Source organism: Crinia signifera, chromosome 3 (genome assembly GCF_055691185.1).
Source record: "Crinia signifera chromosome 3, ASM5569118v1, whole genome shotgun sequence".
Classification (NCBI taxonomy): domain Eukaryota; kingdom Metazoa; phylum Chordata; class Amphibia; order Anura; family Myobatrachidae; genus Crinia; species Crinia signifera.
The window spans coordinates 25,129,788-25,148,895 of NC_139219.1; the positions used below are offsets into that span (position 1 = coordinate 25,129,788).

Sequence of the window (19,108 nt, forward strand, 5' to 3'; positions counted from 1 at the left end):
CAAATACAGTAAATGTTTCATATTAGATTTCATCTTGTAGTCAAATGTTTTATTCTGTTGCAGATGATGATTTGATTCAAGATTTCTTGTGGATGGATTCTTGTTGTAAAGTAGCAGATAAGGTAACGTCATGTTATTTCACGCAGAGGTTTATGCATGAATGAGAATAACATTTTATATCTCGCGGTACTTGTGAATTATCCAGGCTGCCGATTTTGTCCTTAAGTTTAGTTAACTTAAGGACACCCGACCGACGCGATGCCCGCGATTCAGCCCCAAATCGGGGGCATTGCGTCGGTCGTGGCCGTTATAAGGGACCGCGACGCGATGTCCGCGATTTCCCATAGACAGTAATGTTAAAAGACGCGATGGACCCGATTTCCCATAGACAGCAATGTTAAAATAAAATGACAATGTGAAATTGGCCAATATGGCCATTTCACATTGGATATGTTTTAAAAAAAAAAGGTTTCATGGCCCCCCACCACCGTTAACGCCACCCCGCTATTGAGACCAACCCGAAGCGTGGCGAGCGCAGCGAGCCCGCGAGGGGCGGCGGTACGCGTCCTCCGACCTTTTCATACCCCTACTATCCACGTCGGCGTGGAGTTGAGAATAGAATAGTGTGGCGAGCGCAGCGAGCCACCGAGCCCGAAGCGTGCGAGCGCAGCGCGCCCCGCGAGGGGACGCGGATACCTTCACAGGTATCCACATCCCCTTGCGGGCTTCACAGGTGTCCGCGTCCCCTCGCCACGCTTCGGGCTCGGTGGCTCGCTGCGCTCGCCACACATTCTATTCTCAACTCCACGCCGACGTGGATAGTAGGGGTATGAAAAGGTCGGAGGACCGCGTACCTCCGCCCCTCGCCGGCTCGCTGCGCTTCGGGTTGGCGTCAATAGCGGGGTGGCGTTAACGGTGGTGGGGGGCCATGAAACCTTTTTTTTTTAAAACATATCCAATGTGAAATGGCCATATTGGCCAATTTCACATTGTCATTTTATTTTAACATTGCTGTCTATGGGAAATCGGGTCCATCGCGTCTTTTAAACATTACTGTCTATGGGAAATCGCGGGCATCGCGTCGCGGCATCTTATAACGGCCACGACGACGCGATGCCCACGATTTCGGGCACGATGAAAAAATTGGCAGCCCGGATAACTCACAAGTACCTATCTCGCTTATATCTATATGTGTAAAGGATGCCATACACTAGAACCATCTCAGCACGACGCACAATTTCAACGGGTCATTCGATCCATCGTGTGCACATCGTGAGGTATACTTACGATGCGCAGTCCCGCAGGTCGATCGCTAGATCATACATGTATGATCCATCGGCTTTGCTTGTTGTTGTTAGCAGGTCGTATGTGCTTTTAAAGCTCATGCGATCGCTCTTACAACCTGCATACGATCAGGTCATTCTGATGTATGGCCAGCTCAAAGCGCTCGTAGAAGACAATTAACAGGAATTACTGCACCTGAATTAGAAATGCCTTAATAAGACAGAAGCCCCATACACAGTAAGCTATAATCCAAACAATATGGCTGTTTTCGGCCCTTCTGTGCTATAGCGCTTATAATATCGCTTAGTGTGCGCTCAGTATCGTTTACTTCAGATGAAGTTTTAATTGAATACATTTTTATTGTGCACAGTATCTTTTAGCGATGACCTTCGTTTACTTCAAGAGAGCCGGACTGCGTATGCACGAGTACACCAAAGAGAATTTCTTTGTTGCTTTGTGAGTAATACTTATTAAAGCATTATGATGATATAATGTGATGTCACTGGGAAGCAAAGCAGGACGCAGGTAACTTTGGGCCTGATTCAGACTTGATCACTGCTGTGCGAATGCGGTGATTATCGATACACTATGCATGTGTATGGGTCGCAGTGCATGGCGCCTTCCAGCGATGAAATCCTGCTATTCTTTGCCTTTGCTAGCCGTTTGCAAGGTGATTTACAGCAAGTAGGCATCTCAGGGTGGTAACCGGCCGTTTAGTGGGTGTGACATAAAGAATGCAGGCTGTCTAGGAAAACGCAGGCGTGCCCAAGCATTTTAGGGGAGTGTGTGGTGACTTCAGCTTCGGCTGCGATTAGGCTGATTTCATCGCAGCTGCCGAGTACAGGAAGTCCAGGGCTTTGCTGCGCTTGCAATGAGTGGTGACCAGTAGAAAAAGGATTTGATGGTGAGCATCTTATGAATGGTTTTGGACACTTTTGCACGATTGCATGTATTCGCCAGCTGTACACATCTATTCGCACAGCGTGCACATGAATTTGCAAGGTGGGATTTCTCTCTAGCGGGGCGGCGTCTACCTGATCGCTGGCCGCCGCAATTTCACTGCTGAGCGGTCAGGTCTGAATCAGGCCCTTTGAGCCTTGGCAGAACGCTGAAAACTCTTCCTTCACAGGCATTTATTTGACTTAAGCCCCATACATGCTAGACGATAAAGTAAAAGATATCTTTCAGAAAGCCCATAGACTTATGCCAAATGCACAACAGATAAACCTATATTCATGTTTTAATATATTATAGCAAAACATGCTATAAGGTTAGCCTGGAAAAAAAAACAAAAAAAATCAAAACACGTTCAATCTTGATTATAATAATAAAAAAAAAAATCTACACTTACAAATACATTTAATACAGACACAAGCAATGCTAAAATTAACTTCAGAGGTAAATCCCGTGTCTTTTAGTTAGGACTGGTGACCACCCTAATCATCAGCCTATACTAAAGCCCCGTACACACGGGGGGGAGATATATTGCTCCGTTTCTCCTTTTCATCAGCAACCAGAGATGGTCGCTGATGAAAGGGAACCTCTGCTGGTGGTGCCGCAGAGGTAATCAGCTGGTTAGAACGGGGCTGAAAACGGGAGCGCGCACCCGGCGATTTATCGCCGGGGCACACTCCCATCACTGGCAATATGGTCGCCTGCGACCATATTTCCAGTGATTTCAGCCCCTATCGCCCAGGTGTGTATACAGCTTTACTCGTGCATTCAGGCACCTGTAATTTATACAGCTTTGGACAGGTGAATGTGCGGCTCTCTGCAGAATGGGTTCATTGGATAAACAGCCACTAGGCCTACAAGCATTAGGTCGACACCACTAAGTCGACATGGGTTATGTCAACAGGGTCATTAGGTCGACACAAGCATTAGGTCAAAATGTCAACTTTTAACTTTTTTTTTTGTCCCGATTTTCAACACACTCGACATGGACACTGAAAAGTAGCGATGCACTTGCTATGCTTCGGGCTCGGTGCCTCCCAACGCTCAGCACACTATTTTATTCTCCCGCCACGCCCTAGTGGATGGTAGGGCATGAAATACCGCCTGTCAGCACATGTCGGTTCCAAAACAAAATGTGAAAAGCCCCATGTTGACCTTTTGACTGTCCACCTAATCTATGTCGACCTTTAGTCATGTCGACCTAATTCTTTAAGACCTAGTGACCCCTCTCTTCAGGTCTGCATATGCAAACACGTTTTATGTTAGAGCACCATTTATCTCCCCTTTACCACTTCTACAGTTGCAATATCAGATTATCAAAATCCACAGACACATGCTTATTTACAGTGAGGCAAAAAGTATTTGGACAGCCACCGATTGTGCAAGTTGACCCACTTAAGAAGATGAGAGAGGTCTGTAATTTCCATCATAAGGTGTGTACACACATACAGATTATCTGTCTGATCTATCTGGTAGGAACAAAAATCTGGAAATGTATGGGAGTTTATGATAATCAAAAATTTTCACCCAAATGCAGGAAAACAGGAAAAAAAAATATGCTTTGATAAATTTGTTATATCAGAATGATTTAAACAATTTGTCTGACTGATCGCTGTCTGTTTTCAAGTGTTTGGGAATAATTTTTTGATTGTCATTTGATCCCATACATTTCCAGGTTTTTGTTCCCACCACATAGAGGACAGAAAATCTGTACGTGTGTACGCACCTATAGGTAGACTTCAACTGTGAGACTTCAATTTATTTGTATATTCTTGTAGAAAATAAATATTTGGACACCCACCAACCAGCAAGATTTCTGGCTCTCGCAGACCTGTTACTTCTTATTTAAGAAGCTCTTCTATCCTCCACTCTTTACCTGTATTAATGGCACTTGTTTGAACTGGTTATCTGTGTAAAAGACACCTGTCCACACCCTCAAACAGTCAGACTACAACCTCTCCACCATGGCCAAGACCAGAGAGCTGTCTAAGGACACCGGGGACAAAATTGTAAAGCTGCACAAGGCTGGGATGAGCTACTCATCAATATGCAGCAGCTTGGTGACAAGAGATCAATTGTTGGTGCAATTATTAAAAAAATGGAAGACATACAAGATCACTGACAATCTCCCTACATGGGGCTACATGCAAGATCTCACCGAGGGGTATCAATGATCTTGGGAACGGTGAGGAATCAGCCAAGAACTACACAGGAGGACCTGGTCAATGACCTCAAGAGATCTGGGTCCACAGTCACAAAGGTCCACAGTCATTAGTAACACACTACATTGTCATGGATTCAAATCCTCCAGTGCCAGAAAGGTCCCCTTACTTCAACCTGCACATGTCCAGGGCCGTCTAAATTTTGCCAATGACCATCTGGATGATCCAAAGGAGGATTGGGAGAATGTCATGTGGTCAGATGAGAGCAAAATAGAAGTTATTCGTTTAAACTCCAATCGACGTGTTTGGGAGGGGGGGGGGGGGGTTGTGATGAGTGGCATCCCAAAAACACCATACCCACTGTGAAGCATGGGGGGTGGAAACATCATGCTTTGGGGCTGCTTTTCTGCAAAGGGGACAACAGAGGGGGACGTGGCCGCTGGCAGACAGGAAAGGGGCAAGACTAGGGCAGAGCCGCTGATAAAACGTCATGTTTGGGCACGTGGGTTTGTGTCCTTGTGACCATGCCCCCATCATGCAATTCCAGTATATCGTTCATTGGACAACAGCGGGCAAGGCTACAAGGACACAGTTCACATCTTCGGTCCCATGGCCCCCCTCCGGGTCGCATGTGACTGACTGCAATCTGGCAGGCTTTCCCGGGGGGCCGGGAGGGGGACCCGATTTCCAGACCCTACGGCTATGGGTTGGCAAACCTGACTTGGGCTCATATATTGTGTGTAAATCTGGCTCTGGCTCCAGCCAGTGCATCCTCGGTTATTTCACTGCACAACACTGGTATAAAGTAGCCCAGTATACTTCTAAGTTTAAAGGGTTTCTGGTATGTAGGAAATTAAACTGTAAAGGGTGGATCACGTTGGAAAGATGGCAATTGCCTAACCACAGTTACAGCCCAGTTACAAGCCTTTTACCTACACAGCACACATCCTCTATTCACATTTCAAATGAATTCATAACTTTAAATACAGCAGCTGGCTTCTACAGCTAAAGGGGCAAAAAAAACAAAATACTTTATTCATTTGTTTTAAGCATTGTTTTAAAAATGTCACAACATATCCTAACAATGGTCAGAACTTGTCTATAGTGGAGACATTGTTTTTACTCCCTATACCTTACTATCAGACAGAGTACTTTAGACCATCTTTGTTTTTATAGATATTTAGCAAATACAATGGAGGAGGATTATGAAGAGGACAAATATGAAATCTTCCCGTGGGCTTTAGGAAAGAACTGGAGGAAGCTTTTCCCAACTTTTCTGAAATCAAGGGACAAGTTGTGGTCTCAGATAGACTATAGGGCAGCTGTGAGCAGACGCTGCTGTGAAGAGGTCAGTTACAACTGTAAAGACGTATGTAAGACATTAGCCATAAGTACTGTGCATATTATACAGTGAAATATTCGTCAAGAACAGATTAAAAAACTGGTACTAAGAGGCCCTGTAACCTCAGAGCATTACATAACACCCCGCTTGAGATCTTATAGCATAATATTAGCTAGATCTTTACATTGCTGATAGAGAAGTAGTCCCTATGCTGGCCACATATTGATATAACTGCAGCTATACTGTCTAGCAAGGGTACATTACTACGATGCCTGATAATAAAACCAGAAGAAATAAATGTACAGCAGCGATTCCATAAACAATTTTGTTTTAACATAAATTGCCATGGGCAGCTATAAGTTGGTCCTTATCACTTTTACTTTATTGGTTGTTCAGGCTGCTTCTTCAATATAATTCTGTAGTTTACACAGGCACTACCATGGCAACCACAGTCACATGACAAAAGCTTAGAAATGCCCCTCTGAGCTCTCACTGTGCTATAAAATCTCTTTCCCCATGCTCTCCATGAATTGCTGAAAGTCAGCGTGGGGAGCGCTACACTTTTCTGTCCAGAGAGATTTTGAAAGGAGATAATGATTTGTACATTTTTAAAAAGTATATTTATATAGATATATCTATAATATATATATATATATTATTAATAAATGAAAATGATAATTAAATAAGAATCATGGCAACAACGCAGACCCTGGACCGGTCATGACTACAAAACCAGGACGGCAGCATGTCAACGCTAGCGGGGCTGTGAGCGATATTGCAAGATCTTTTTGGCACATAGAACAGGTCTTGCGCCAGCGCAGCCACAAAACCGTTGGATTTGTACGTAACCATTAGGTTTATACACAAAACTGAAATAGGCCTGAAATATGTACAGTTAGAACCCTGAACCTAGAACGGTGTTTCTGTATGAATTGTACTGTGAAACCTTCACTACACATCGGAGCTAAAGAAACTATTGTTGTACTTGTCCTGTGCTTTCCAAACTCAGTCCCCAGGACCCCTAACAGATCGCCATTACTACGTTCTTTCCGCAGGTAATGGCAATTGCACCTGCTCACTACATCTGGCGGCGTGAGCGCTCAGAACTTCACAGCGGAGCAGTGAGAATTTATAGTAAGGATCAATCCATTCTCCCACGTGGCCCTTCTGCCACCCCTCTAGACTGTGCCCTGTGTGGTAAAAAAGGACGCTTCATAGCCCTAGGCCTATCCAGCTCGTCATCGTCTTCCCCCGAGTCCACATCACACATCAGAGAGCAGAAAGTGCCAAACAACACTCCTCTCTCACCAGGTGACAGGATGCTGATCGATTCTCCACCACTCGGCCGTTGCTTCCAAGGTTTGCTACTCTCTGTGACATACTGTATTTCTTTATTTTATTATACTTTATATGCTTTATTATATATTTTATTTATACAGCGTGACAAGAGTTCCACAGTACAATATTATATTGTATTTGCTTTAAATGTAGCTATTGTAGAATAAAAAAAATGTAATTACCACTTCGGGCCATATGCCACGGCCAGCGAGGGGGTTAAACAGCGAGGATCGCAGAAAACCAGCTGTTTAACCCCCTCCCCGGCCGTTTGCTTTATTCAACGTTCGGGGGGAATCCTCGCTGTCACGGGACGGCGAGGATTCCCCCAAACAGCGAAACCCGCGGCTAATGCAGCGAATCAGCGTAATTTCACAGGGGGTTGCGCTGCTTCTGCAGCAAAATATTAGGGGGGGGGGGGTCAGTTGAATGCTGAGGGGCGAGCGGTGGCAGCGAGCAGGCAGTCCTGCTCGCCGTCACAGCTCGCCCCCGGCATTGAATACTTGCCTTAATATCAGTACCAGAAATAGGACTTAGTCAATTTGGTGCCTGCAAAGAACATTATCCTTTAAGCTTTGGCGGTTGATTGGCCAAAGTAGAGATTTACTAAAGGCAAAACCAACAGAAAAAAAAATGAACAAAAACTTGATTCCAGAACAATTATCAGAAAAAAAAAAAAACTTTTTCATTGAAAACACAAGAAAAACAGGTATTTATGATTAAGATTTCAACATTGACCAAATATCTGACAAACCGAACAAAACTCACCTGTCAAAGCTTCTGTCTCACGCTGACGCCAGGTGCCCTTCAGAAGCCGATGCTCCACGAAAACTCTGGGACATCATTCGAATAACCCGGCACAATCTGGTGATGCACTGGAGAGCCACCTTTCATGTGATCGGCGGGTTGGCCATACAGACAGCCAGAGGCACTACTTTATCTGCAGATATATTAGTCATTGGCCATGCTGCACAGCCAACACGATATGTCTGGCAACTACATTGTTCAAAGACATATTGGGACAAATGTAATAGGGTGAGAGTTTCAGAAGTGAGAGATTTTGGGGGAGTTTTTACCCATTTTTTTAAAGTGGCAATCATTTACACTGCAAAACCAGGTTGATTTTTCCATGTAATTGATTGCTGCTTTAAAAAAAATAGGAAAACTCTGCCAAAATCTCTTACTTTCTGAAACTCTCACCCGATTACATTTGGACCATTGTTTATTTATACTCGCCGATTAGTAAATGTATCAATTGAAGGGAAGATCACCCAGTGTGTACCCAGCATAAGTCTTGTAACTTAAGCAGAAGAATCCATAGACATACTGGGGCTGATTCTGTAGTTAGTTGCAGAGGTACTTGCATCATGGTAGGTGGAAGAGATCCATCAGAAACAGGCTTTCCGTCTCTGGGCCAGATTCAGACCTGATTGCTCATCTGCAAAGTTGCAGATGAATGTGAGTAGATAGCCACCACCCAGACCCTATGCAAATCTCTGACCGGGCACCAAGGAGTTCTACCTTCTGGAGTGCAGCTAGGAGCAGCTCCTCCCCTCCTATACCCTGCTTAGCCAGTTATTTTCCTTGGTGCATCAGGAAAGGGCACACTTAAGAGCAGGGCAATGTTTAGCCCTGAATTCAAATAAAAATAATTTTGTTTACAAAGCAGCGACTAGCGCTGATTGCATACAGCCATGACATACACTGCTTCGCCCGCTCTGCTGTCCGGCCACTGACTTCCACGGCCAGTGGCCCAGGACCCTCCTTGGTACAGGGAGAGCCGCCACGCTGTTACCAGGGGTGAAATGTAAGGGTAGTTTAGGACTCCAGCATACTAGGGGGAGCGACCACATCTGGCAGTGGCAGGCAGTGCCAGTGTTCCTGGAAGCAAGGGCTACGATCATTTCGACCCCATGCTAGGACACCAGGGACAGAGCGCTGCATGTCATTCCAGCGTAATCGGAACCGGCATGGGTTCAAGGTTTATCACAATCCATATATGGTTTAGTGCAAGTTTCATCTAATTTATAAACTTGCATTGGGATCTTCTGCTTAACGCAAAAAGACACCCAACCCTCCAGTACTTTTACAACAGACGGATGATTCCAATTCCGGTGTTTCTTCACAAGATGAACTATTGCCCCTAGATGAGGAGGGGAGAGAGCAAGTCTAGAGGGGAGCATATAACGCTCACCAGAGTTGAAGCACTGGTAAAGGCTGTCAGGGAGGTTCTGTAGATTACGGACTCAGACCCCCCCCCACACACACACACACACACACCTCACCTCGGTCTCAGATCCATTTATTTGAAGAAAGAGGTTACAGTGTTTCCTCCATCTTTGCAGTTAGAGGACCTCTATAAAGAGGCATGGAAACATCTAAATAAGAAGTTCCTTCTTTCTAGGCGTTTCAACAAGTTTTACATTAGGACTTAAAGTGATAGAAAGCGTTGCGAATCTCCACATCCCATAGACGCGCACATTGCTCATTTAGTGTGGACTTCTACACCCCATTCCTGATGTTACCTCCTTTAAGAAACCCATTGACATGAAAAGTGAAGTTTCTAAAATCCATTTATTCCAAGGCTGAGCAGCCCTGCGCCACAGCTTGGGTTTCCTTGGCTATTACTAGCTGGTTGGATGCCCTGTCTGAAGGGCTAAGGTCAGGTTCCCACCGTTCAGCGATAATGGGCCTGGTTGATAACATCAGGGAGGCCAATGTCTATTTAGGAGAGACCACTTTGGATTTAGGCACCTTTGCTTCAAAGGTCTTTGCCTCTTACGTGGTGGCGCGACGGGCATTATGGATTCATTCATGGCCTTTGGAGGCCATTCCGTTTTCCGGGGAAGTTCTCTTTGAAACGGAGTTAGATAAAATTGTAGCTACCACAGCAGCATCCAAGACTGCTTTATGCCTTCTGCTGCTCCAAGGCCTCGGACTTTGGGTTTTCGCTTCTTTCGTCCTCAAAGAAAGGCAAAGGGCCAGTCCTTCTCTAGCTTCCAGGCAGCCCCTCCCAAGCCACAAATGACAAAAGGGACATCAACCATGGACAGGATGCCGTCAGGCCCTGAGAAGCCTGCAGCCTGACTGACAAACACCCGTCTCAAACCACCGCTGTCCGGGTAGGGAGTCGCCTCCCTCTCTTTGCAGACGTCTGGACGGGTATAACCTCAGATGACTGGATCCTGGATATCGTGTACAGGGGTTTTTCCCTGTCATTCAAAGGGTGTCCCCCAAATAGATTATTTTCCACCGGTCTGCCTGCAGACGTCTTTAAAATTCAACTCTAAACAACGCGGTCTTCTCCCTTCTGTCAGCAGGTGTGATAGAACCAATTCCTCTTCTCCAAAGAATGGGGTTTTATTTGAATCTCTTCCTTGTCCCAAAACCAGACGGCACCTTCCGACCTATCCTCAATCTAAAAACCCTGAACAAATTCGTCAGGGTTTCCAGATTCAAGATGGAATCCCTATGCTCTATCCTACAAGCGTTCAGGAAGGACTATTTCATGGCATCTCTAGATGTGCAGAACGCCTACCTGCACATTCCTATCCAGAAGGACCATCAGGGTGTTACCTCAGGTTTGCCATACTTAATGGCAGTACCAATTCCAAGCACTGCCGTTCGGCCTCTCATTGGCGTCACACGTGCTTACAAAAGTAATGGTCGTAATGAGGCACATGTGTGGCTTCAAGGGGTACGGATTCTTCAGTTTTTGGACGATCTCCTTCTAATGGCAGATTCTCAGGCCAGCCTTCAACATCATGTACAGCTGACCTTTTCTGTCCTTCAATCACACGGATGGCTGCTCAGCACATGGTTCACTTGGGTGCCTTGTTGGATACTATCCTACAGAGGGTGTTCTTGCCCGAGGACAAATGCCTATCCATGCAGATAAGGATAAGGGATTTCCTTGCCTCAATTCACTTTTGCATGAGGCTCCTGGGCAAGATGGTGGCTTGTTTCACAATGGTGGAATTCACTCAATTCCACTCCAGCTGTCTGAAGACATACATTCCCGGCCTTCAAAACTGTGAGGCTGACTTTGTAAGCAGGCATAGACGTACATGCCGCAGAGTGGTCTCTATACCGGATGTGTTCAACAGCTGTTGTTCGTGGGGCTGTCAGCAGATCGATTTGTTTGCCTTGTGTCACAACCACAAACTTCCTCGCTACGGAGCTCGCACCAGAGATCCGTGAGTATTTCTAGTGGATGGTCTAGTGGTGCCCTGGCCTCTTCGCAAGGTGTACTTCTTTCCACCAATTGCCTTAATACAGAGAGTTCTTCGAAAGCTGCAGTCAGAGAAGGTTACAGCATTGCTCATCACACCAAATTGGCCAAAACAACCTTGGTTCGTGGACCTGCAAAATATGTCCATAGACGCCCTTAAGAAGGCTTCCTCTACAGCCGGTTCTGTTGACCCAGGGCCCTTGCCTGCACCCAGACCTCCCCAGGCTAGCTTTGACAGCATGGCTGTTGAGAGGTCAATCTTGACAGCTAGAGGTTTCTTGGACAGAGTCATTAATACTAAGATTTCTGCTCATAAGCCTTCCAAAGGTCAAATTTAACATCAGGTGTGGCGTACATATTTTGGCTGGTGCCCGGAAAGGGGTCTACCACTTCAACAGTGAACTCTCTGTCTCGCCTCCTGACTTTTCTACAGTGAGGTTTGCATGGGGGCCTTTGGTTGGCCTCGTTGAAAGTCCAAGTGTCCGCACTTTCTGTTTTATTTCAAAGGCGGAATGCTCAGTCTTCCGCCGTACAGATGTTTTTGCAAGGTGTGTTGCACTTGCAACCTCCTTTTGTTTCCCCGGTTCATCCCTGGAACTTACTTCTTATTCTTCAAGCACTCCAGAAGGCTCCTTTTGAGCGGTTATCGCTGTTATAGCTGATATGTTCTTCATTTCTCAACTTTCAAAAGTTTTTTTTTTCTCTGCTGGCAATTGCCTCCACGTGCGAGTTTCTGTTTTAAGGGCTCAACCCTTTCAAGCAACTTTCCGTGAGTTTCACCCTGATAGGGCTGTTCTTCTCACTCGTTTAGACTATCTTCCAAAAGTTGTTTCTCGTTTTCATATTAATCAGGAAAATTGTTGTTCCTTCCTTTTTGCCTTTGGATTCATCAGAAGTCGGTTCCGCCATCTGTCAGGGCCCATTCCACTAGATCGGTTGGTGCTTCTTGGGCGGATGGTCGGAGTACATCTGCTGTGCAGATTTGCAAGGCAGCCACATGATCTTCCGTAATTACTTCTATAAAATTCTACAGTTTTCACTCTTTTGCCTCCACCGATGCAGCGTTTGGCAGGAGAGTCCTCAGTACAGTTCGGGAGCATGCCCACCCCTGAGGGACTGCTTTGGGACATCCCATGGTCCCAGTGTTACACCATAAGCAGGATTTTTTGTCTTACCTGTTAAATCTGTTTTCTGAAGCCATGCTGGAGGTCTCTCTCTCTGTCTCCTTTATTTGTCTCCTTCTAGCTGACTTTCAGCCTGTAGGTGTTTGGGTTCTGCTTCCTTCCTGTTCTTCGGCTTTGTAAGAATAAACTGGCTGGCCTGGGGCAGGCTGGGTATAGAAGGGGAGGAGCCTCTTCCTGCTGCACTACAGAAGTTTTAACTCCTTTAACAGGTAAGACAAAAATCCAGTTTTTTTCAATATGTGCAAATTTGAGTAACTCTGACCCTTCCACAACTGTGCGACAGTTATGCTGCTTTCAGACCGCATAACTGGCTTTGACCCTGTATTTGGAAACGTTTCCAAAAACGGGTCTGCCAGATAAAACCCCTTTCACACCGCAGCACTTAAACGGTATATTACCGTTTAAGTGCCGATTTTTTGACACTGGCAGACCCGTTTTTGGAAACTTTCCAAATACAGGGTCAAAGCCAGTGCAGCCTTCAGCCCTCCCCTCCGTGCAGCTCCTCGCGCGTGTCGACCGAGAGCATGTCGACGCCCCCCGCGCATGTCGACGACACCCCCCCCCCGCGTGTCGGCGCCCCCCCCCCCCCCCCCGTGTCGACTTACCCCGTGCCGGTACCTCCGTTGTGGATCCCGGCACTGCAGCTCAGTATGCTCGGAAAGCACTTATGAAAAACAGGGATTTTGTACTTACCGTAAATCCTTTTCTCCGAGTCCACAGGTGTCACTGGAGTTACACTGGGGAATAGAAGGCGACCACAGGGAGCATGGGCACTTTAAAATAATTAATCAGTGTGACCAACTCCTCCCCTTCTACTTCCCCTCCCAGGCAGTCATAAAGATCGTGCCCGAAAGGGAGCAGAAAGATATAACACACATCCGAGAGGAGGTTCATCACAACATAACATCATTCAATACGTATAGTAGAAAAAGATATATATATATATATATATATATATATATATATATATATATATATATATATATATATATATATATATATGAAAAAACAAACACACACACAGAGTCAAACCAGACGAGACAGGTGTGTAATAACCATGTTTAAATAACCCTGACAAGGGAAAACTCCAGAGGTTACCCAATAGGAACCTAACACTGAACGTAACAGGTGGAGAACAGCGCTGAGGTGGGCGTCCAGTGACACCTGTGGACTCGGAGAAAAGGATTTACGGTAAGTACAAAATCCCTGTTTCTCCTTCATCCACTAGGTGTCACTGGAGTTACACTGGGGACGTCCCAGAGCTTTCAACCCGGGTGGGTGAGCGCTGAGATCCCCTTAAATCAGAGCGGCCAAACTGAGAAGCTGGTGCCGCAAAGGTATCAAACCTATAAAAGCGCACAAAGGTGTGCGGACCCGACCATGTCGCAGCACGACAGAGCTGTTGCAAGGAGACCCCACGGGCAGCCGCCCATGAAGGACCCACCGATCTGGTGGAGTGCGCACCTATGTTAGTAGGAGGCGTCTGAGCCTCAGCAAGGTATGCCTGACGAATTGTCAGACGGATCCATCTGGCCAGCGTTTGCTTTGAAGCTGGCCATCCACGACGCACTGGGTCGTAGGTAACAAACAAGACATCCGTCTTGCGAAGAGAGGCCGTGCGAGAGACATAAATCCGCAGGGCCCTTACCACATCCAAAGACCTATCCTCAGGTGAAGCCTCTGTGAATGCTGGAACCACTATGGGTTGGTTCACGTGGAACGCTGAGACCACCTTTGGAAGGAAAGAGAGACTGGTACGGAGCTCTGCTCTGTCCGGGTGAAACTGGAGGAACGGTGAGCGACAAGAAAGCACCCCCAGTTCCCAAACGTGCCTGGCCGAGGCCAGAGCCAAAAGAAGAACCACCTTCCAAGTGAGATATCGAAGATCCACCTCTTCTAACGGCTCAAAAATCGATGACCTCAAATACCTGAGGACCAACTCTAGGTCCCAGGGAGCCGTAGGCGGACGAATAGGGGGCTGAAGCCTCAGTACCCCCTGGAAAAACGTGTGGACTTCCGGAATGAGAGCTATACGTTTCTGGAAAAAAACTGAAAGTGCTGAAACCTGCACCTTAAGTGTATTCAGTCTAAGTCCAGAGTTTAACCCCTCCTGTAAAAACGGGAGCAACCGAGCCTTCTTGAACAGAGTAGAGGACACTCTGCGTCTTTCGCACCACGCCACATAGGATCTCCAAATCCGATGATAGTGTCTGGAGGTGACTTCCTTCCTGGCCCTCATCATTGTAGGTATCACCGCCCTAGGGATATCTGCATGTCTCAAGATGGACCTCTCAGCAGCCACGCCGTCAAATGTAGACGTCCTAAATCTGGGTAGATGAAGGGACCCTGACTGAGGAGGTCCTCTTGAAGAGGTAGCGGACACGGCTCGTCGATTAGAAGATCCGTCAGGTTGGTGTACCACGAGCGCCGGGGCCAATCCGGCGCTATCAGAAGCGCTGTTACCCCCTCCCTGCGAATGCGCTGTAATACCCGAGGTATCAGCGGAAAGGGAGGAAAGAGGTAAATGAACTGGAACGGCCAAGGGGCGACCAGAGCGTCCACCCCTGCGGCCTGAGGATCTCGAGTCCGCGCGAAGTATGTTGGGAGCTGGAAGTTGTGGCGGGACGCCATCAGATCTGCCTGCGGACACCCCCAACGATGTACTAGGGACTGAAATACCTGAGGGTTGAGGCACCACTCCCCCTGGTGGGCATGTTGCCGACTTAGAAAGTCGGCCTCCTAATTGTCCACTCCGGGGATGAACACCGCTGACAAGGCCTGAGCATGATTCTGAGCCCAGAGGATGATCCTGCTTACTTCCTTCATCGCCGCCTTGCTCCGAGTGCCGCCCTGTTTGTTTATGTAGGCGACGGCTGTGGCGTTGTTGGACTGAACTCTGATTGCTCTGCTCCGCAGCAGGTGTCCCGCCTGCAGAAGAGCATAGTAGACTGCTCTGAGTTCCAGCACATTGATGGAGAGTAAGCTCTCCTGCCTCGTCCATAAACCCTGGAACTGGTGTTCCAGCGTTACCGCCCCCCAGCCTCGAAGTCTGGCGTCTGTGGTGAGGAGAGTCCACTCCCATATGCCGAACCTCCTGCCCCTTTGCAGGTTTTCGGAGTTGAGCCACCACAGCAGAGACAGACGGGCTCGAGGAGACAGGGTCACCCGCTGCTGAAGATGCAGGTGGGACCCTGACCACTGGTGAAGGAGAGACAACTGGAATTGGCGCGAGTGGAAGCGGCCATATTGTACCGCCTCGAAGGAGGACACCATCTTCCCCAAGAGTCTGGTGCAAAGGTGCACCGTTACCTGTGGCCGTCGCAAGACCGACCTGACCAGGACCTGCAGGGACTGAACCTTGTTGGGCGGTAGAAAAACCTTCATCTGCTGGGTGTCCAGAATCATCCCCAAAAAGAGAAGACGTTGGGACGGCTGTAGCTGAGACTTTGCAAAGTTCAGAATCCACCCATGACTGATGAGAGTCTCCTGGGTGAGTCGTATGTTGGACAACAGGGCCTCCCTCGAACGATTCTTCAGAAGAAGATCGTCCAAGTAGGGGATGATGGTAATCCCCTGTGCCCTGAGGACCTCCATCATCACCGCCATCACCTTGGTTAAGACCCTGGGGGCCGATGGGAGACCGAACGGCAGGGCCTGGAACTGCCAGTGTTGTTCCTGTATAGCGAACCGGAGGAAGGCCTGGTGAGGAGGCCAGATGGGGATGTGCAGGTATGCGTCCCTGATATCCAAGGATACCAGGAACTCTCCCTGTTCCAGTCCCTGAATCACCGACTGCAGGGACTCCATCTTGAATTTGACCGCTTGTAGAAACGGATTCAAATCCTTTAGATTTAGTATAGGCCTTACCGAGCCATCCGGCTTCGGCACAAGGAACAGACTGGAGTAGTATCCCTGAGTACGCTGATTCTCGGGTACTGGTATCACAACTCCCGTTGTCCGCAGCTTGTTGATTGCTGACAACAGAAGTTGCGTCTTGTCTCCTGAGACTGGGAGACCGGTCTTGAAAAACCTGTTTGGAGGGACTAACCTGAAATGGATTTTGTAACCCTGGGTCACGAGATCCCTTACCCACGAGTCCTGACAAGACTGCAGCCAGATGTGACAGAAGGACAGCAGTCGGGCCCCGACTCTGGGATCCCCCAGATGGGACCGTGGACAGTCATGCGGCTGGCTTTGAGGACTTGGGCTCCTGGACAGCTGCCGAGGCGCCTCTGCCTCGTCCTCTGGAGCCTCTAGATGGAGCTCCGCCTCTGGAACGACCTCTGAATCTGGTCGTAGGCCGAAAGGACCGAAAGGAGGGCCTTTGAGGGGTCCTGCGTGTAGCTGGAGGAGCCGCTGAGGGAAGGAAGTGGGACTTACCCCCCGTTGCTTGGGAGATCCACTTGTCGAGCTCTGGCCCGAAAAGAACCTCCCCATTGAACGCCAGGGCCTCCACAGCACGCTTGGACTCTGCGTCAGCCTGCCATTGGCGTAACCAGAGAGCTCTGCGAGCTGATATAGATAAGGCCGAAACCTTGGCTGCAACCATGCAGACGTCAGAAGAGGCGTCTATTAGATAATTGGATGCCTCCTGGATCTGTTCAGCCAACTGAACAATAGAAGCAGGGTCAGAGCCCTCACGGACCTCTGTTAGGATCTGAGAAGCCCATACCCCCATGGCTTTATTTACCCAGCACCCGACCTGGGCCGGACGCTGAATAATTCCAGCTGCTGAAAAAATGTTCTTAAGGGTTACCTCCAACTTACGGTCAGAAGTATCCTTAAGAGTGGTTGCACCCGGCACCGGGAGAACCGTCTTTTTGGACAGTCGTGAGACTGAAGAGTCCACTACTGGAGGAATCTCGACCCTCTTTCTACCCTCTGGTGGAAGAGGATAAGCAGCCAGAAACCTCTGAGGTACCTGGAATTTTTTTCAGGATGATTCCAAGCCTGCAATATATGTTCATCCAACTCCTCCGCTGGGGGGAAGGTGAGTGACTGCCTTTGTCTCTTTCCAAAGAAAGAAGGACGAGCAGGAATGTCTGCGTCATCTGACACCTTGCAGCCAACCTTTACCATATGTATAAGGTCCTCCAGACCTGGAGTGGCTGGGGCCGGCTCTTGCGCAACTAACGCCTGAGCCTCAGGTTCCACCTCATCATCATCATCATCATCATAATTATCTGGAAGGGCAAATTCGCCCTCCTCCAGATCAGGCATATCGTCATACTCCCCAGAATCCCCAGAGGGCTGTAATACCCTTTTCCTGAGTAAGGTAGGGGGATTTTGCCTAGAAGATGAAGCAATGGCGCCCTCTGCTGGTGTCAAGGCCTTTGTTAAGCTCTGCACAGCAGAAGTCAAGGAAGCCTGTTGAGTTCTGGAAGTTTCTCTGTCCTTTTGAGCTGCAGAGAGCTCGCAAGCTAAATGAGACATCACATCAGCTAATTGTGATGCCCAAACAGGGGTATGAACGGGGGACTCTGGAGCTGGGGGTAAAGCAGCGCATTTATCACATACAGAGTCACCCTCCTTAGAAGGTGTAAATTTAACAGCACACTTCTTGCAAGTAACCCTCTTGGAGCTACCCCCTGCCATGGTTCAACAGAACACCCAGCAATCACCACACACTACCAGACTGATCACAGATAGTAGGTATAGGATAGGCAGCAATATATTATGCTGGAAGGGAGAGACAGTGAAAGTAAAAGAGCTGTCACAGAGCTTTGTACAACGCTATGGCATATACCTAGGAGCGCTATAGCTCTAAGTTTGAGACACAGCCCAAACTGTCTCCACCTAGCTCTAATCCCCACTGTAACTCACAGACCGGATAGAGCGTTCAGCAGGACGGTCACCAGGGGACAGGAATCGCCCAACTGCAGTCAGGATAGATCTGCAGCGCAACTGTGGAGCCTCCAGCAGCGTGTTCAAACGGCGCCAAATGTCCAAGATGGCCGCCGCGACTTGCAGGAACGCTGGGGTATGCCAAGGCCTGCTGGGAAGTACCACGCGGTAACTCCGCCCCCCGCCTGGCAGCTCCGTCACCCATAATGGCGCCAGGTTTAAAAAACCCTCTGCTGCACCGCCGTTTGTGTCCCTGACCTTCCTCTAATAGGAAGGCAGGGTAATACTCACAGTGCTGCGGCCATGCCGTCGGCGGTGGGGCTGGGGGAGGATCGGGTGCACGCTGCGTGAGAGCGGCGCCCGTTACAGCTCCAGAGACGGTGGTCTCTGTCAGCCAGGCGCAAACCCTGAAGCAGCAGCCGGCTCCCTCCGGCAGGCTCCCACGTCGCAGGCAGATAGTAGCAGCAACTATCTGCCTGTCCTCAAAGGCAAAACTTGCTGCTTTATGCCCTAATTATCAAAAAGCCCAGGAGATGAGCCAAATGTGACCTGCTCCCTTTTGGGCACGATCTAAGACTGCCTGGGAGGGGAAGTAGAAGGGGAGGAGTTGGTCACACTGATTAATTATTTTAAAGTGCCCATGCTCCCTGTGGTCGCCTTCTATTCCCCAGTGTAACTCCAGTGACACCTAGTGGATGAAGGAGAAAAGTGTCTTCCAGAAAATGGCTGCCCCATAGGAAACCCTGTTTAAAAAAACTGTCTTTCGTATGGG

The 19,108-nt window shown here is 48.2% G+C and overlaps 1 protein-coding gene across 1 annotated transcript in view; it reads left to right on the forward strand.

Moving 5' to 3' along the window:
- SPDYA (speedy/RINGO cell cycle regulator family member A) overlaps positions 1-19,108 on the forward strand; it is a 20,779-nt gene continuing 1,671 nt past the window's right edge. The window contains exons 1-4 of the mRNA XM_083175483.1: positions 1-122; positions 1,655-1,740; positions 5,577-5,748; positions 6,798-7,101. Of these exons, the coding sequence (XP_083031609.1) occupies positions 45-122; positions 1,655-1,740; positions 5,577-5,748; positions 6,798-7,101 (640 nt within the window). The 5' untranslated portion in view covers positions 1-44. The remainder of the gene's footprint in view (positions 123-1,654; positions 1,741-5,576; positions 5,749-6,797; positions 7,102-19,108) is intronic.